The sequence below is a fragment of the Amphiura filiformis genome, chromosome 10 (assembly GCF_039555335.1).
Source record: "Amphiura filiformis chromosome 10, Afil_fr2py, whole genome shotgun sequence".
NCBI classification, from domain to species: domain Eukaryota; kingdom Metazoa; phylum Echinodermata; class Ophiuroidea; order Amphilepidida; family Amphiuridae; genus Amphiura; species Amphiura filiformis.
This window is the reverse complement of record NC_092637.1, coordinates 8,662,159-8,678,404: the sequence shown is the minus strand read 5'-3', so window position 1 is coordinate 8,678,404 and position 16,246 is coordinate 8,662,159. Positions and strand designations below refer to the sequence as shown.

The following is a 16,246-nucleotide window of genomic DNA, read 5'->3' as shown; positions in this document are numbered from 1 at the left end:
GCTTGAATTATATAAGTGGGTTAAAGGTCCTTAATCCAATGGACAGCCTCATCCCCCATTTTTGCTTCAACAAAATTGAGATTTTGGTATCACATTTTTCTCATTACCCCAGGGAAATTTAACGCCTGAGATATTTTTTGCTTAAATTTGTGGTATGTATATACTATCCTATGGGGCATTGTTATACACGTTTTACTTCTCATATCAAAACCACTGGAGCAATACAACTCAAAATTTGGAAACATATTGTTTTAATTGTAGGCATCAATCTAAGATAGAAAACAGAACATGAACAATTGGGCCACACCTCTTTAACCCACACATTTTGGCTTACAAAATCTGAATAAAACATCTTTCAGCTCTAATATTTCTCACACTGAGAAAAATGTGGGCTTTCCACAGGTACCAAAATCTCAATTTTAATGAAATAAAAGTTGGAATAAGGTTATTGATTGGGCACTACTTATTTTCTTACAGAGCCTCTGATAGGTCAATTACATGATATAGTCATCTGAGTAACCAATCAAAATAGAGCTTTTAGATCTCTTACACTTTTCAGCTTAATCCCCTTCAGCCCTACTGACTATTCTTATCATATCTCTGATTGGCTCAATACATGGCATATCCCTCTTTGTAACCAATCAAAATAGTTCTTAGAGGCAGATAAATTGGCTGATAGTTAGTGATGTGGTCGGCACCGTTTTTTATTGTCGACATGTCGATATAATTCGTATACCGACGTCGACAGTGTGTCGACATAAAAAAAAAATTCTAAAAAAAAAAAAAAAAAAAAAAATTTTTTTATTTTCAAAAAAATATTTTGGCCAGAAAATCAAGTTATAGGCCCAAACTGACTTGTTATTCAAGGTTGAAACCAGAGAAATACTGCTACTCAAAAAAAAATGCCAATTTTTTTTACAAAGTTGAAAAGGTTGTACATTTGAATTACTTTTGTTTCTATTGAACAGCTAGCAATGCATACTAATTCAATGTGTCCCTGACTGTTCAATAGAAGCAAAGGTAATCAAAATGTACAAGTTCATCCAACTTTGTAAAAAAAATTGGCATTTTTTTTTTTTTAGTAGCAGTATTTCTCTGGTTTCCAACCTTGAATAATAAGTCAGTTTGGGCCTATAACTTGCTTTTCTGGCCAAAAAATATTTTTGAAAAAAAAAAAAAAAAAAAAAAAAAAAAAAATACATTTTTTGGGTCGACATGATTTTTTGATGTCGACATGTCGGCATACGTGCCGACGTCGACATTATGTCGACATAAGGCATGTCGACCACATCACTACTGATAGTGTCCATGGGTTTAACATGCATAGGCTTACCACAGCTAAATCTCCAGCCATACCTGTACAGGAATTGAACCCCAGACCTTACCTCAGCCCCTCTAGTATCTCCATGACTGCATTGAAGTTGCCTATATTCCAACAGGAATTGAACCCCAGACATTACCTCAGACCCTCTAGTATCTCCATGACTGCATTGAAGTTGCCTATATTCCAACAGGAATTGAACCCCAGACCTTACCTCAGACCCTCTAGTATCTCCATGACTGCATTGAAGTTGCCTATATTCCAACAGGAATTAGCTATTTGCACAAATCTTGATAGCACCATCATCTTATCATCGTGGTCTGCTGATGTCACTGTCTCTGTCACCCAATCACTGACCTGCAATAAAATATGAATATTCATTAGCCAACTTTTACATATTCATCAGGTGGGATGGAATATAATTTGAGTTTGAGTAATTCATTTTCTAACCTTTAAATATTCATGAGGTAGAATATTAAATAATCATAACCTTAAGGGGGTACTACACCCCTCGATAAATGTATGTCTATTTTTGCATTTTTCTCAAAAACTAATAAAACAGTGGTAAGCAAAGTTATGTATATTATAGGGGCAAGGAATCCAATTACTACACTGGAATTTCAGTGACCCAAGACAAGCGGTTCGTTATTTATGATAAGAAATAAGGTACCGCTAGGATGTACCTCATTTCCTATCATATATACTGAACCGCTGGTCTTGAGTCACTGAAATTTCAGTGTAGTACATGGATTCCTTGCCCCAATAATATACATAACTTTTGATTTCAGTGTGTTATTATTTTTTAAGAAAAATGCAAAAATTTACCACAGGGGTGTAGTACCCCCTTAACATATGGTGGAATACAATTTTGAGTAATTCATTATCCAATTTTTACATATTCATGAGGTGGAATACAATATTCATTATCCAACTGCTACATATTCAGGATATGGAATACAATATATTCATTAGCTATCTATTTCATAATCATGAGATTAGACCTTTTTCTCTCAAAGTCTATTCCATTTTTCAACTGACCAAATCTTCATATCAGTGGAGAGTGTTAAGCTGAATTTATACTCGTTTGCTTGGTGGTAAAACTTTCGTGTTTGTGTCCGACTTTGACACAATCAGCGTGTTGCACCACATAGGATGTCAAATTATGCCTAGTATGCAATATGCTGCTCACAAGCAATGCCTCAAGTGTATTCCGAAAACCACCATTTTTGCTTCATGTGAGAATCCTGATGGCAGTCAAGTCCTGTTTCTCCTTTGCTTTAAGTCTGTGGACAGGGCAATGCATCATGGGATAGCATTACAAAATTAATTTTCTACTGTAGGCAATAGTTTACCCCTCCATGCGGGTGTCGACTGCAGACGACAAGTTTCAAATATTTTTGACAAATTCAAAAATTTCAAAATTGTAAATTTTCAAGAACATCTTTGGAATCAGCATGAAAAATGTATTAAAATGAGTACAAACAAGCTTAGTATTGGTTCAGTGGTTCTTGAGATAGCTCTTGATATTTTGTGAAAATATGTCAAAGATTGGAATTTTTTATTTTGAAGCCTATGGCTAGCATGCAGAACATTCAAGATGTAAAGTAATATTTTACTTGTCATAAATGGTTTGATTCATCGGAGATTTGGATGTTTACAGACACTGGAGTCACGGTTTTCGGCTGACATGGTTTAGCGTAATTGAATTGGGCTGCAGCGTCAATTTGAAAGATTACAGTTTGTCTTCATGTGTAATTTAAGAATCCTCTCTGTGTCCCACAAATGCTAAACTGTAATTGTCTTGGGTCGATGCTAAACAAACAGATATCTGCATGATTAAAAGATAGCTGCCTTAGGTGTAAGAGTCTACACTACTAGCAGACGACACAACAGGGCATGCACGGATCCGGGGGTGCTTTGGTGGCTGCAGCACCCTGGGGTATGAATCGCACAAAATAAGTGAGCAAGAGAGAGAAAAGAAAGAAAGAAAGAAAGAAAGAGAGGGAGAGAAATAAAGAAAAAGTATGCACCAAATTGCGCAAATTGATTTCAGAAATACAAAATTTCTCTAGGCACTGCCACCTTGCAACACCCACCAGGGGCCGCTGCCCCTCTACCCCTGTTTTGGTCACTAACTGTACAGCACCCCGGGGGGGGGACCAGTCCTGGATCGCTGGTTACATAGGAGCAATCATTCCTAAAGAAATGGCAGCAGTCACTGTGTTTTTAATATCAAACCAATTTGATATCATAAATAAGGGCCTATAAATTTACAAAATATGGATCTTCTCAACCCTAAATGCTTGCATGAAAAAGTGGATTTGCTCCCCTAAAAGTGGACTTTTTAGGGCTAGTTTGAACAGTTTTAACATGAAAAAGTGGATCCTTTTCTGGTTTGGACCTTCTTGGACATTACCCTATTTTTACTCTGAAAAGTGACCTTTTTGTTGTGGCATTTTTTGGGGGAGGGCAAAAGAGGGGATTTTTTAAGCCTTTGGCTATGGGGGGGGGCCTCTGCCCCTTGCCCCTCCCCTAGTTACGGGCCTGACAGAGGAGTATGTTTTTCAAATGGAATTAGCTTGGGTTAATTATTTTGAATGCATACTCCCTCTGTAAATGTCTTCCACAACTGGAGTGAGTATTTCAAATGGAAGCTACCCAATTATCTATTCTATTTGAAAACCATACTCCCCCTGTAGAAGACTTTAGCTAAATCTTCCACAAGGGGAGTGAGTATTTCAAATGGAAACTACTCAATTATCTATTCTATTTGAAAACCATACTCCCCCTGTGGAAGACTTTAGCTAAATCTTTCACAGGGGGAGTGTGAATGTTCAAATGGAATAGCCTTCTTGCATTGAGACAATTTGATTTATTAGATATATTTAATAACTCTGACACAAGAATAAACTCTACTCTACTCTTTGATTTACTAATCTAATACAGCATAGTCCTGTCCACACGGGGGCTATTTGCTCAAGCACCGCGTTTCTCGAGCACAGACTCTGGGAAATCTGCCGTCTGAACACTTTCGAGGATTCCAGTCTCGAGTTTTTCCCAAAATTTATCCCCTAGAAATTTAGGGGATTTCACACGTTCCCCGAGTGATGCTTGAGCTCTACTGCTGTGTGAACAATTCATTTTGTGATTCTCGAGCACTGAGCTTGACCTGTGACCTACTCATTGCCTGACTGCTGTTTTTAAAAATGATCTATTCTTAAATCTCCGATTTCATTCACTTTATAGCCTACATCTTTTATAATTGATACTATTTCAATTTTCAAATTAATTATCTACCAATTCAACTAAATCTAATTTATTAATTACTTATGAACTTTTTGCCTTCAAAGCTTCATCTAGGCCTATAACATACTTCATCTCTGAATGCAGGGACCGGATCCAACCCCATTATAATTTAGCTTCCGGTTGTAATTCTTGAGCTGACGTCATCAGGCATTGCGAAACTCGAGGATTACAGGCCTTGACGGAGTCGTGTGGACGCGCACTCGGGGATTGACTTGGGAATCGCAATCCTCGAGCACGCCGATCCTTGAGGATTCTTTGACCGTCTGAACACGGCTCATAATATATATCAATCTGTATGCAAGACTTCCTTGCATAAATTATGACTGCTCATATCTCTTCTTAGACAAAATGTTAAAAATGAAAGAGACATACTCTTGGACCCAAGCAAGCCTGTGTGCAGGGGGTGTTTGCAAAAGTATAAAAAGTCCCCAAAAAATACCAATTTGAGAGTGTAGCAAGCAAAAAAAAGTCTTTTCTAATGCTTTTTTAGTCAAAATTTTTGTGAAGAAGGTCCACTTTAAGTTCACAAAATTGCCCCTCCGCCTGGAATTTTTTGTCAAAATTAGCACGCCCCCACAAAAACAATTCCTGCATACAAGCCTGACCCCAGTTAGTATTTATGTAAAACAAGTGAGAACTGGTCTTCAGATTTTTCTACACAAGATATCACTTTTAAACTAGAAGCCATTTTGCTAAAAAAGTTAGAAACTTCAACAGCTTTTGTTGTTTTTATTAATATCATGGTTAGGGTTCAGAGGAAGATTTTGAGTGTGGTATCTCTCAATTTGCTGCAATTTTAACCCCCTGAGCACTACCTGCCGATCTAACATTGCCTGTGATTGGTCAATTACATAATATTTTCACTTTAATCACCAATCAGAATGGAGCTTTGCAAATAATTCACCCCAATGTTTTTGCATGGTGAAATTATTCTAACAATGTTGCTGATTGGGCCAAATGATAATGAAAACTTATTTTTGGCCAATCGGCAGGTAGTTCTCATGGGGTTAATGTTATGTGCCCTCAGCAGTCTTGGAAATGCAAATTTTTTGATTGGGGGACAGACTCCTTTATTGGGTAGGGGGTCAAATGCCCCCTCACACATCCTTTGCTCTTTTCAGACAACCTTACCTCACGAAATCGAAGAATCAGATCTTTGACGGTTTTACTCCCAAACTCGTCACTGCATTGTGATTGGTTGGTTCCTCCACCACCAGGGTTAGTAACATGTCGGACATAGCTCCCGCATGGAATTGTACCAAAAAGGCGATGTTCTGTGTCAGTTAGAATCAATGCAACCTCTTCAGGAAAGTGAAGTAACTGTTTACAGTGTTCAAATTCTTGTTGGTAGGTGGTGGTTGTCAGGGATGTCAATGGCGGCATAATACTATGATGTGCACCTGCGTGATCAGGGTTGAAAACAAAGAAATGAAACCATTATTAGTCATTTTTTAAGTTTTTATTTTATTTTAAAGAGGAAGCCCCACCAGAGCAATCCTTCTAGGCCAATTTAGGTATAGATTCAGATTCAGATTTTATTGACAAATACCAAATATAAAGGTGTAGTCAATTACTAAGAACAAAAACATATACAATACATATTAAAATTAACTGTGTACACTAAAATATTTTTTTAAAGGTCTATCAAGTCATGAAATACGAAAAATTAAATATAAAATGCACGATAAATATGAGCCAATACGAGAGCAAGAAATTTGTTTTACAATACAATAATAGACCCAATACACATGCGTACAACGCCATTGATATGGATAGTCTCCAACACATCCAGTTTGAGTCGATCTAACGTTCATCAGTCCTAAAGATGTTTTACTTTCTAACAAACAGTTTGACCTGAGTGGGCCCGAGATGATGCATGGGTCATTTTTTTGAAAAACAAAATTGCCCAATTTTGCCTAAATGTTGCCAAAATTTTCAAAATTTGCTAACATTTTTTGAAAAAGTTGCACCAAAATTTGCATTCAATTTGGCCAAAATTTTTTACTTTTGATATAGTGGTGAGTCCAAATTTGTTGAAAAATTGTTATATGGATAGATCCACTTTCAAATTCTCAGTGGCAAGTCCCTACCTAAACAAAACATGGGTACCCCTACACATATAGGAAACAAACATGTTTTTCATTAGCGTTGGATATAATATTACTTTGGTCAGGTTGCATTGACATGAATGAAATATAAAGATAGAACAGCTGAGCGTTAATTCATATGTCTGGTTTACCCCCTTCCCTTTACTATACAGACTATATATTGGTTGTATTAAATTTTTCATGTCCCCATTTGTCCATTTTTTTGTCCCATTTTTGGTCATTTTAAGGACATTTTGCTCTTTACCATCCCCATTTTGTCCCTGAAATTTTTTTGGGGCACTCTGCTCCCTGCCCCCTGGCTATGCCACGTCTACAGACGATATATTTGTTGTATTAAATTTTTCATGTATTTTGCAGCTCAGCCAACAATCATGTTTATTTGCCATAAGGCCAAAAAAAAAATTGTTTGTTTGTCCACGTCCGACTGACCGTGTACCCTGGTCCCGACCGTGTCTTTCTTTTTTTTTTTTTTTTAATTTGCGTTGAATGTGCTAGTAAAACAGTGGTTAGTATAAATTTAAAGAAAGAAAATGTAAAGAAAATGAACAGTATAACATGCAGAACCATCTCAAGAGTTAAACCAGTAAAGTGCTGTGTGTTTTGACTTATTTACCAGTCTTCAAATTGTCAGTTTCAAGTGCAATATCCAAAAATGGCCTAAGCCTAAGCTATGATGTTGCCTTTGCCAGGTTGGATTGACATAAAAGATAGAACAGCTGATTGTTCATGTGTCTGGCTGTACCCCATCCCTTTACTACAAACAAGATATTTTTGTTGTATTTAATTTTCTGTGAAAATAATAACTCACATAAATGTCCAGCTGTACAGTATCACAGTGAGAATGAGAGATTATCAGCTATGGAAGATGATGTCTTGTCTAGCTTTAATCTGATACTTATATCTTAATTTTTCCTTCCTCGGCACCCAGCAGGGAGGTAAAATAGCAATGAGTATAATAAACTTTAAATTGGCTGTGAGGGGGCTCAGGCTACATGTGGTAAACAAGGGTGGATCCAGGCCCAACCTCTCCTCAAAAAAGGGGGGGGGGGTAACTTTTTAGTTTGTCAAAAATATTTTTTAATCTGATGGGAGGGTTATACCTCCTTAAGATCCCCACAATGGCCAAATAGTTGCACGGTATGTGCTGTAAAAGTTGGGTAAGCTGCCTTCCCTTTCAAAAACATGGTGGAAGAAATACTGATGGACAGTTTTAACATCAATACAAAACTCCCAATATTGGGCTGATTATGCATGTATTGGTAGAAAATGGGGAATTGTCATGCCCCCGGACATTTCTTGCTTTTTTGAAATCAAATTTTTAATAAAATATAACAAAAGGCAAAATCCACCCCCAATTGACACCTTAGAGCCCAACTGTCATTAGGCATGATCACACGGGAGCTTACCTCCGTGTTACCGTAATACGGAGGTAGTGCAAGGTCATGACTTAACACGGATACTTGTCCACACGGTCCTTCCTCGTGGTCTTTAACTCTAAGCACTCCGTGTTAGCTGCACGGCTCGGTCTTTACTTCGTGTTAAATATAGGAATTTCCTGGAAGTTTTAGGGCCGTTTGCTATACTGCAAGTGGAAGCCGATGTCTCTTAGTTTCAGGGCAATTATGTCCTACACATGTTTTTAGCTGTTATTTTCTTCTCCACTCAATTTCTTTGTCTTTCAAGACACTTATCAGCTCTTCCGTTTCTTCTTTTGACCAGTTTAATGTTTTGTTTGGTTAGGTTTCTTTTTGTTTGTTTGTTTTTTCGTTTTTGTGGTGCTTCTTTCATCATGTTCATTCTCGGTGAGAAACGGAGATAAATTATTGTGAATTTATGCTAAAGAAATTTAAAATACTGCTAAATTGTAAGTGTTGTATCCATAAGGTCAAGCTTACCCCAGAATCTTGTTCATACGGGCACTAACACGGAACGATCGCTTCGTGTTAGCGCGCTACCACAGAGATTTCTCTGTGGTAAATCTTCCGTGTTAAGCTTCGAGGTAGTTAACACGTTAATTGTTCAGACGGTCGCTAACACGAAGCTATCTTAGAGGTAGCTTCGTGTTAGCTTAACACGAACTTACCCCTAAGCCCGTCTGAACACGGCTATTGCTTTGAAAGGTCAAGTTATATAAAATGTATAATATACCGTGGGTTAAGTGCAAAAAAAGCCCAATTGCTGCCATTTGTTAATATTGCAAGATTTGGCACGTTGAGAACTTGGTAAAATCTTAATATAACAAATGGCAGCTATTCAAGATTGGTCCTTCCTTATCATAAAAGCCTTGATATCATGCTTTTAAATAATTCTTTAGTTGGAGTATCAATACTGAAGGGTTTGTTATCAAAACTGTAGCTTGTAACACAGCAAAGGTCTGCATGTGAAGAGGTTTTGTCAACACAGAAACAGTCTGCATGTGAAAATAAGGCAGTTTGCGTTGCCAAACCCCGCAACTTTTACGACCTACATGACTTTTTCATACCCTACACTTTTCATGCCCTGAACTTTTTCCTTCACAAAATTATGTGACTCTTATGTTATTTCAAATGAATGTCACTGGAATTGTAAGGCCAAAAAAAAAAAAAGGTTTGTCTCAAAGCTCACGAGAAATTTAAAACAAATGCGAAATGCTAATTTTTTATATTTTTTTATTCCCGACTTTTTTTTCATGATATTTTGAGAAAAAAAAGTCTGATTTTCGCCGATTTTTCTGAAAAACTATAAAAATTTTTTCTTTGAAATAAAAAAATTTCCGCATTTGTTTTTGTCAAATCGTGGGATTTTACAAACGCGCGCGCAAGCTTTGAGACAAACCTTTTTTTTTTGCCTAACTTTATAAGTGAAATCAATTGGGATATTCCAGTTGAAATCCATACACACCCTATGGAAGACATGATCTTAATCTCCCACACAGGGGGTGGAAATTTCAAACGGAGTCACCCATTCTGGTAGCTCCATTTGAAATTCCCACTCCCTGTGTGGTAGTCTGTCATATCTTCCATTTAGGTGTATGGACAGTGGCGGTGCCACGGGGGGGCATGAGGGGAAAATGCCCCCAGTCAGAACTTTTTCCCCTGTTGCCCCCCAGAAAAAACCCAAAATAACGAAAATTTCCACTTTTTCCAGTAATTTTGCCCCCCTGAAACTCACTTTGCCCCCCTAATGCCCCCGAAAAAATTTCCTGGTGCTGCCACTGTGTATGGACTCCCTTGGAATAGTCCATTGTGACTTTTGCCCAATGTGGCATATCATGACATACCTGAGCTTGGTGATGCAGGAGTACTCCTACTGATTGGCCCCACATCGGCTAACAACCCACCATTGGCTGACACCTCTTGCATAACGGCCGACAGCGATGCACAAATAGCCTTCAGCTCGGGAAATGTTGCAGGCTGTAATGTCCACTTACGTGCTCCGCCGCGAAATTCTAGCACCAGTTGGCCAGAGCCGGCCTTGAAAGAACTAATACACCAGTTGTTGAGAAGATGAGTGGGAGATGACCGGAAGATTGCTTTGGTGGAGGGCTGAAGAAGGCAGATGTCCTTGGCACTGATGCACAAGATTCTTGCAACCTGGAATAGATAAAGCACAGAAAGGGTAAAATTAATGTGTGTTTTTAACTCTCTGCACGCGGGTGTCGATTGCAGACGACAAGTTTTAAAAAAAAATTAATTCAAAAATTTCAGAATTGTAAATTTTCATGACCATATTTGGAATCAGCATGAAAAATGCATTAAAATGAGTACAAACAAGCCTAGTATTGATTCAGTGGTTCTTAAGATAGCTCTTGATATTTTCAGAAAATATCTCAAATTTTGCATTTTTTATGTTGAAGCCCATGGCTAGCATGGAGAATATTAATGGACATTCAGTTATTTTTATCCATCTTAATGACCAATTTCATCAGAGACTTAGAATGTAAACAGGTGCTGTAATTGGCTCCTTTATTAAATTGCATAATAATGTTGCAGTGCATGCAGGGACAACATTGAGCTCTTCCAGTTAAAGTCCATACACCCCTTATGGAAGACATGTCCTTAATCTCCCACACAGGGGGTGTAGAATTCAAATGGAGTCATCCAATCAGGTATCCCCATTTGAAATTCACACTACCTTCAACATTGAATCAACCTCTGCTGTTGACCTGCATTAATTGATGGATTTGCAATAGTCAAGATATGAAGTTACAAAAGCAATAAAATGCCCGAGAGATATAACAACTTAGTTTGTGTATCAAAGACCACAACATTGTGCCATCAACCAATATCCTTTGTGCTATAGCTACCTTAGCTATTTTTTTGTTTTGGTGCTAGCTACTGAATATTGCCATATTTTGTGCTATCTACTGAAGATAACCATATTTGGTGCTATCTACTGAAGATAGGAACATGTAATGCTATCTACTGATGATAGCCACATTTGGTGCTAGCTACTGAATATTGCCATATTTTGTGCTATCTACTGAAGATAACCATATTTGGTGCTATCTACTGAAGATAGGAACATCTAATGCTATCTACTGAAGATAGTCACATTTGGTGCTATCTAACGAAGATAGCCACATGTGGTGCAATCTACTGAAGATAACCACATTTGGTGCTATCTACCGAAGATAGGAACATCTAATGCTATCTACTGAAGATAGTCACATTTGGTGCTATCTAACGAAGATAGCCACATGTGGTGCAATCTACTGAAGATAACCACATTTGGTGCTATCTACCGAAGATAGGAACATCTAGTGCTATCTACTGAAAATCTACTAAACATAACCATATTTAGTGCTATCTACCGAAGATAAGCACATGTAATGCTATATCCTAAAGATAGCTACATTTGGCACTTTCTACTGAAGATAGCCATAGTTGGTGCTATCTACTGAGGATAGCCACATTTGGTGCTATCTACTGATGATAGCCACATTTGGTACTATCTACTGAAGATAGCTATATTTGGTGCTATCTACTGAAGATAGCCATATTTGGTGCGATCTACTGAAGATAGGAACATGTAATGCTATCTACTGAAGATAACCATATTTGGTGCTATCTAACGAAGATAGGAACATCTAGTGCTATCTACTGAAGATAGTCACATTTGGTGCTATCTAACGAAGATAGCCACATGTGGTGCAATCTACTGAGGATAGCCACATTTGGTGCTATCTACTGATGATAGCCACATTTGGTACTATCTACTGAAGATAGCTATATTTGGTGCTATCTATTGAAGATAGCCATATTTGGTGCGATCTACTGAACTAATTCATTATTTCCCTACATCCTCATCCCCAGAGTTATGCTGAGGTGTAATAAAACAAATACTACATTGTTTATATCAGCAAAATAGGTCACTCTATTTTCCAGAGGTATTGGTTACGAGCCTATCACCCCTCACCCTTCGGGGTAATATTCCCGTAGCCAGTGACCTCGGGAAAAAAGTGTGCCCTATTTTCCCTCCAACCATGGGGTATTACTATCTACTGAAGATCACTGCATTTAGTGCTATCTACTGAAGATATCCACATTTTGGTGCTATAGCCACATTTGGTGCTATCTACTGAAGATAGCAACACATTTCATGGTATAAGTCTAATCTTTAATTTCATCACATTTTGTGAAATCCAGAACAAAATTATATTTTGAAGCAAAAATAAAGCATAAAATTATATAAAGAATTTTTTCTTGTACATTTTGTTTTACAAGCAATATGAAATCAATTATCCTTGAGGCATTTGTTACCATAATTCCTGGAAATAATTTTACAAAAAATGCATACTGGATTTTAGTTTCAGGCCACCTACTGGAAACAAACCTCTCTTTTTTCGCCTTATCCAGGCAGCGAGTGGCATCATGGTCGGAGAGAGCCGGCAAAACAGCTCGGCCGTATGGCATTTTCCATATCCTCAGTTAGTTTTGTGGGTTTCATTATCGAACCCCAACAGCTTTAGCTTGTATTTATATTATTTATTAACATAGGCCTATTTGTTTGTGATATTTCAAGCGTTTTAAAATTTCAAAATAATCCCATTCAATTCGTCGGACGATCACATACTGGTCTATTCGAAAACACGCATTTCGAGAAAATGCAATTGAAAATCTTTAAGTTAACCTTTCTATAATTTAATTAGACTATGGATTTTAATGAAAGTGGTTTTAAATTCAAGCATATACTTTACAAATTTATTTAAGTGGAATCTTGAATTATATTTATGTGTGCAGTATTGCTTAAAACTACACTAAAGTTGTAGTTCTGTATGTGAAATAGTTAATTTCCGATATCGTATTTAAAGTGCGTTTCATACTGGTCTATCTTGGGGCTATCTCGATTTTGAACAATGATATGACTTTAGGCGCATCACATACTGGTCTATCTCGAGATAGACCAGTATGTAATGCACTTTTAATACGATATCGGGAAATTACCGATTTCACATACAGAACTACAACTTAAGTGTAGTTTTAAGCAATATTACATACGTAAATATAATTAAAGATTCCACTTAAATAAATCTGCTAAGTATATGCTTTAATTTAAAACCACTTTCATGAAAATCCATAGCCTAATTAAATCATAGAAAGGGCAACTTAATACGAAGATTTTCAATTGCGATTTTCTAGAAATGCGTGTTTTTTTCGAGATAGATCAGTATGTGAAAATACGTATTTTGAAAAAATCATAGATAGTTTAAATTAAACATTTTATAACTAAATTTAATTTAAACTATCTAGGAAAAATTGAGGTCTGTAATTTGTTGTATTGGAAGAGCTCCGTAAAAATGAACTATATACCAATTTTCTCAAAAAAGTCAAAAATTCAAGATAGACCAGTATGTGATGCACCCGACGAATTACATGGTTGATGATGGAAATTTACTGAATTTAGAGAATGCACGGCGCCCACCATCTGGCCTAATCATAATTATTTAGTTTGATCTCACTGGACCTGTGCTAAGAACTAACTTGAACATGTCAAAAGTTCAAATTTGATGTTCAATCAATTTTCTATCAAAATTAAATTAAATTAAATATCAATGTATGTAATATCTTAAAATCTATAATTCATATTTGACACAATTCATACGTTGACTGATAGACATTAACTCGGCCTGCATTTAGTAAGTAATGTATTATGTGGTGATGGATTAACATAGTCGTCATGTTTACTCCTAACAGCTGATGGTGATACCATGGATACGAGATGCTCATCAACCTATCATCAACCTATCATCTTCATCTTCATCTGGTAGGTATAGTTCATTGAACTCAAATCACTACCACAATTCATCTTATAATAGCAACTTATGGAAACTGATCTTTGTGATTTCCAGAATTGCCCTGCATGCCCACAGTATGCAACTCTGGTTAAGGCAATGCAGCCATATTTGTTTCATCTTGAGTTTGACCGTCAGTGCTGTTGTGAAACTTGATATTAATGAACTATCGACAAATTAATCAAAATTAATGGAAGAATGTCATTGATCAATCACTGCCAGAGTTTTCTTTAAGCATTTTGCTGAAAGGGTATTTTCAGATTTTTTGGACCCTTTCAATTGTGAATTTTCCCTCAGAAGGGGTCCAAAACATTGCCCAAGGTGTATTTGTTTATTTTGGAAGAAATTTTTAAAACAATGTGTGTGTTTTTGAAGTTACCATTTATGTACATATTAAACAATTTTGCTGAATAAAGTACACAAATCACATGACATGATACTATTGGTCGTGTGTCTTGAGCTCGCCACCAAAAAAGGGTGGCGACGTTACATTTTGCCAAAGTCGACTCAAAACAAATGGTGATATCTCTGTCAAGCAAGAAGTTATTGTCATGCTTGTGGTCTCATTTTATTGCTAAATAAAATGCACTTTCAACCCTGTGAAAAGAAATACTTGAATTTTTTTAATACTGACACTGTGCTTCATAGAATTCAGAATGGGCAGGGTGGCGGTGGTGGGGGATGTGGTGGTGGGGGATGTGGTACACACAAACTCTATGGGATTGGTATTTTTAGTGCGTAATCTGCTTCTGTAAAGGCTGTACATTGGATTTGGACTCTATTTAGCATCTAAAAGACTAATGGCCTTACAGCTAAACAATTCTACTAATTGTTTTTAATCTTTTATGATTGGTTTAGTCTAGAAAATACAAACTTTTCCATACAAAACTACCCGTTGTCATATTAAACACTGTAGTAAGTAATGCAGATGTCTTCAAAATTTAAAAGTTACTATAAAATTTTAATTACTTATCCTATCATAGTCAAAGTATAGATTTTCTGAAGGGAAATTTGACGAGGAATCTAAATATGGACATATTTTTTCTGTATGGGTTAGGGGAAAATGTTTAGGTTCAAAATATGTTGAATTGTAAAAAATCTAACATACTTTGGGACACCCTATATTCCGAGATTACCAAACAGCTGTGATTTTGGTTTCTTCCAAAGTCAGTTGGCTCTCCATATCCTCTAACCAAATGAATGTTGTTTACTTCCAGTTTATCACTGTAAGTTGGTAATAAGCAATGCATTGAGTGGCCCATTTTTTATCAAAATCTTTTTTATTCCACCCTGTATAACTTGCAGGTCACCCTGTATAATGAGTTGAAATGTATATATTTGAATTGCTTATGCCTTCAGCTTTCCAAAAATGTATACTTTTGCTAGTTTAGGGTTGATGATTGCGGACATAATCTAATTAGAAACCCGGTTGGTGTAAAAATTCATAATATTTGTCATGTAACGCTAAGGGTGGCGAGTTCAGGACACACGGCCTATTATTAAAAAAATTATTTTTTGTCTTTTGACAACATTCAAATGATTCGATGCTTAAATGAACACGTACGTTTTCAAGATTTTGTATGAGTTGGACTTTTGGATATTTCATTTGTGCGTTAAAGAAAACCCTGATCACTGCATACAAATATTAAAATGTTATCATAATTAAAACAGCAATCAATTAAAGCCATATTAACATACCCATAAAGAAATGTAATTGATTTCTTTTCCACAAAAATGGTTTTCACTGTCAGATTGCCCCTTTTAATTTTGACCCGAATAATATATGATACTATGCCTGTCTGCATGGCCACTACGGTATGAACTATTGTAAATTTGTAAGGTTTATGCATTAAAAGTTGATAAAGAGTAAGACAAGTAAAATATGAAGTCGGCAAGTGGATATCTATGTGGACATGCCCGGTGGACAAGTAACAATTTAAAAATTCTGTGAGGCCTGAGCAGAAGTAGAGTCAACTAATGGACATTAACTCGGCCTGCATTTAGTAGGTAATGTATTATGTGATGATGGATGAACATTGTCGTAATGTTTACTCCTAACAGCTGATGTTGATACCATGGATACGAGATGCTCATCAACCTATCATCAACCTATCATCTTCATCATCATCTAGTAGGTATAGTTCATTGAACTCAAATCTCTACCATAAAACATCTTATAATAGCAACTTATGGAAACTGATCTTCTTGATTTGCAGAATTGCCCTGCATGCCCACAGT

General features: G+C 36.6%; 2 protein-coding genes across 2 annotated transcripts in view; both read right to left on the bottom strand.

The window, feature by feature from the left end:
• Positions 1-1,507, bottom strand: part of LOC140161632 (1-phosphatidylinositol 4,5-bisphosphate phosphodiesterase epsilon-1-like) — a 45,258-nt gene extending 43,751 nt beyond the window's left edge. Inside the window, 1 exon segment of the mRNA XM_072184933.1 lies at positions 1,461-1,507. Coding sequence (XP_072041034.1) covers positions 1,461-1,483 — 23 coding nt within the window. The 5' untranslated portion in view covers positions 1,484-1,507.
• A 24-nt stretch (positions 1,508-1,531) lies between these two features.
• The window catches only part of LOC140161631 (uncharacterized), a 153,298-nt gene continuing 138,583 nt past the window's right edge, over positions 1,532-16,246 (bottom strand). Inside the window, exons 3-5 of the mRNA XM_072184932.1 lie at positions 9,995-10,307; positions 5,759-6,027; positions 1,532-1,678 (exon numbers count right to left, since the gene is read on the bottom strand). Of these exons, the coding sequence (XP_072041033.1) occupies positions 1,532-1,678; positions 5,759-6,027; positions 9,995-10,307 (729 nt within the window). The remainder of the gene's footprint in view (positions 1,679-5,758; positions 6,028-9,994; positions 10,308-16,246) is intronic.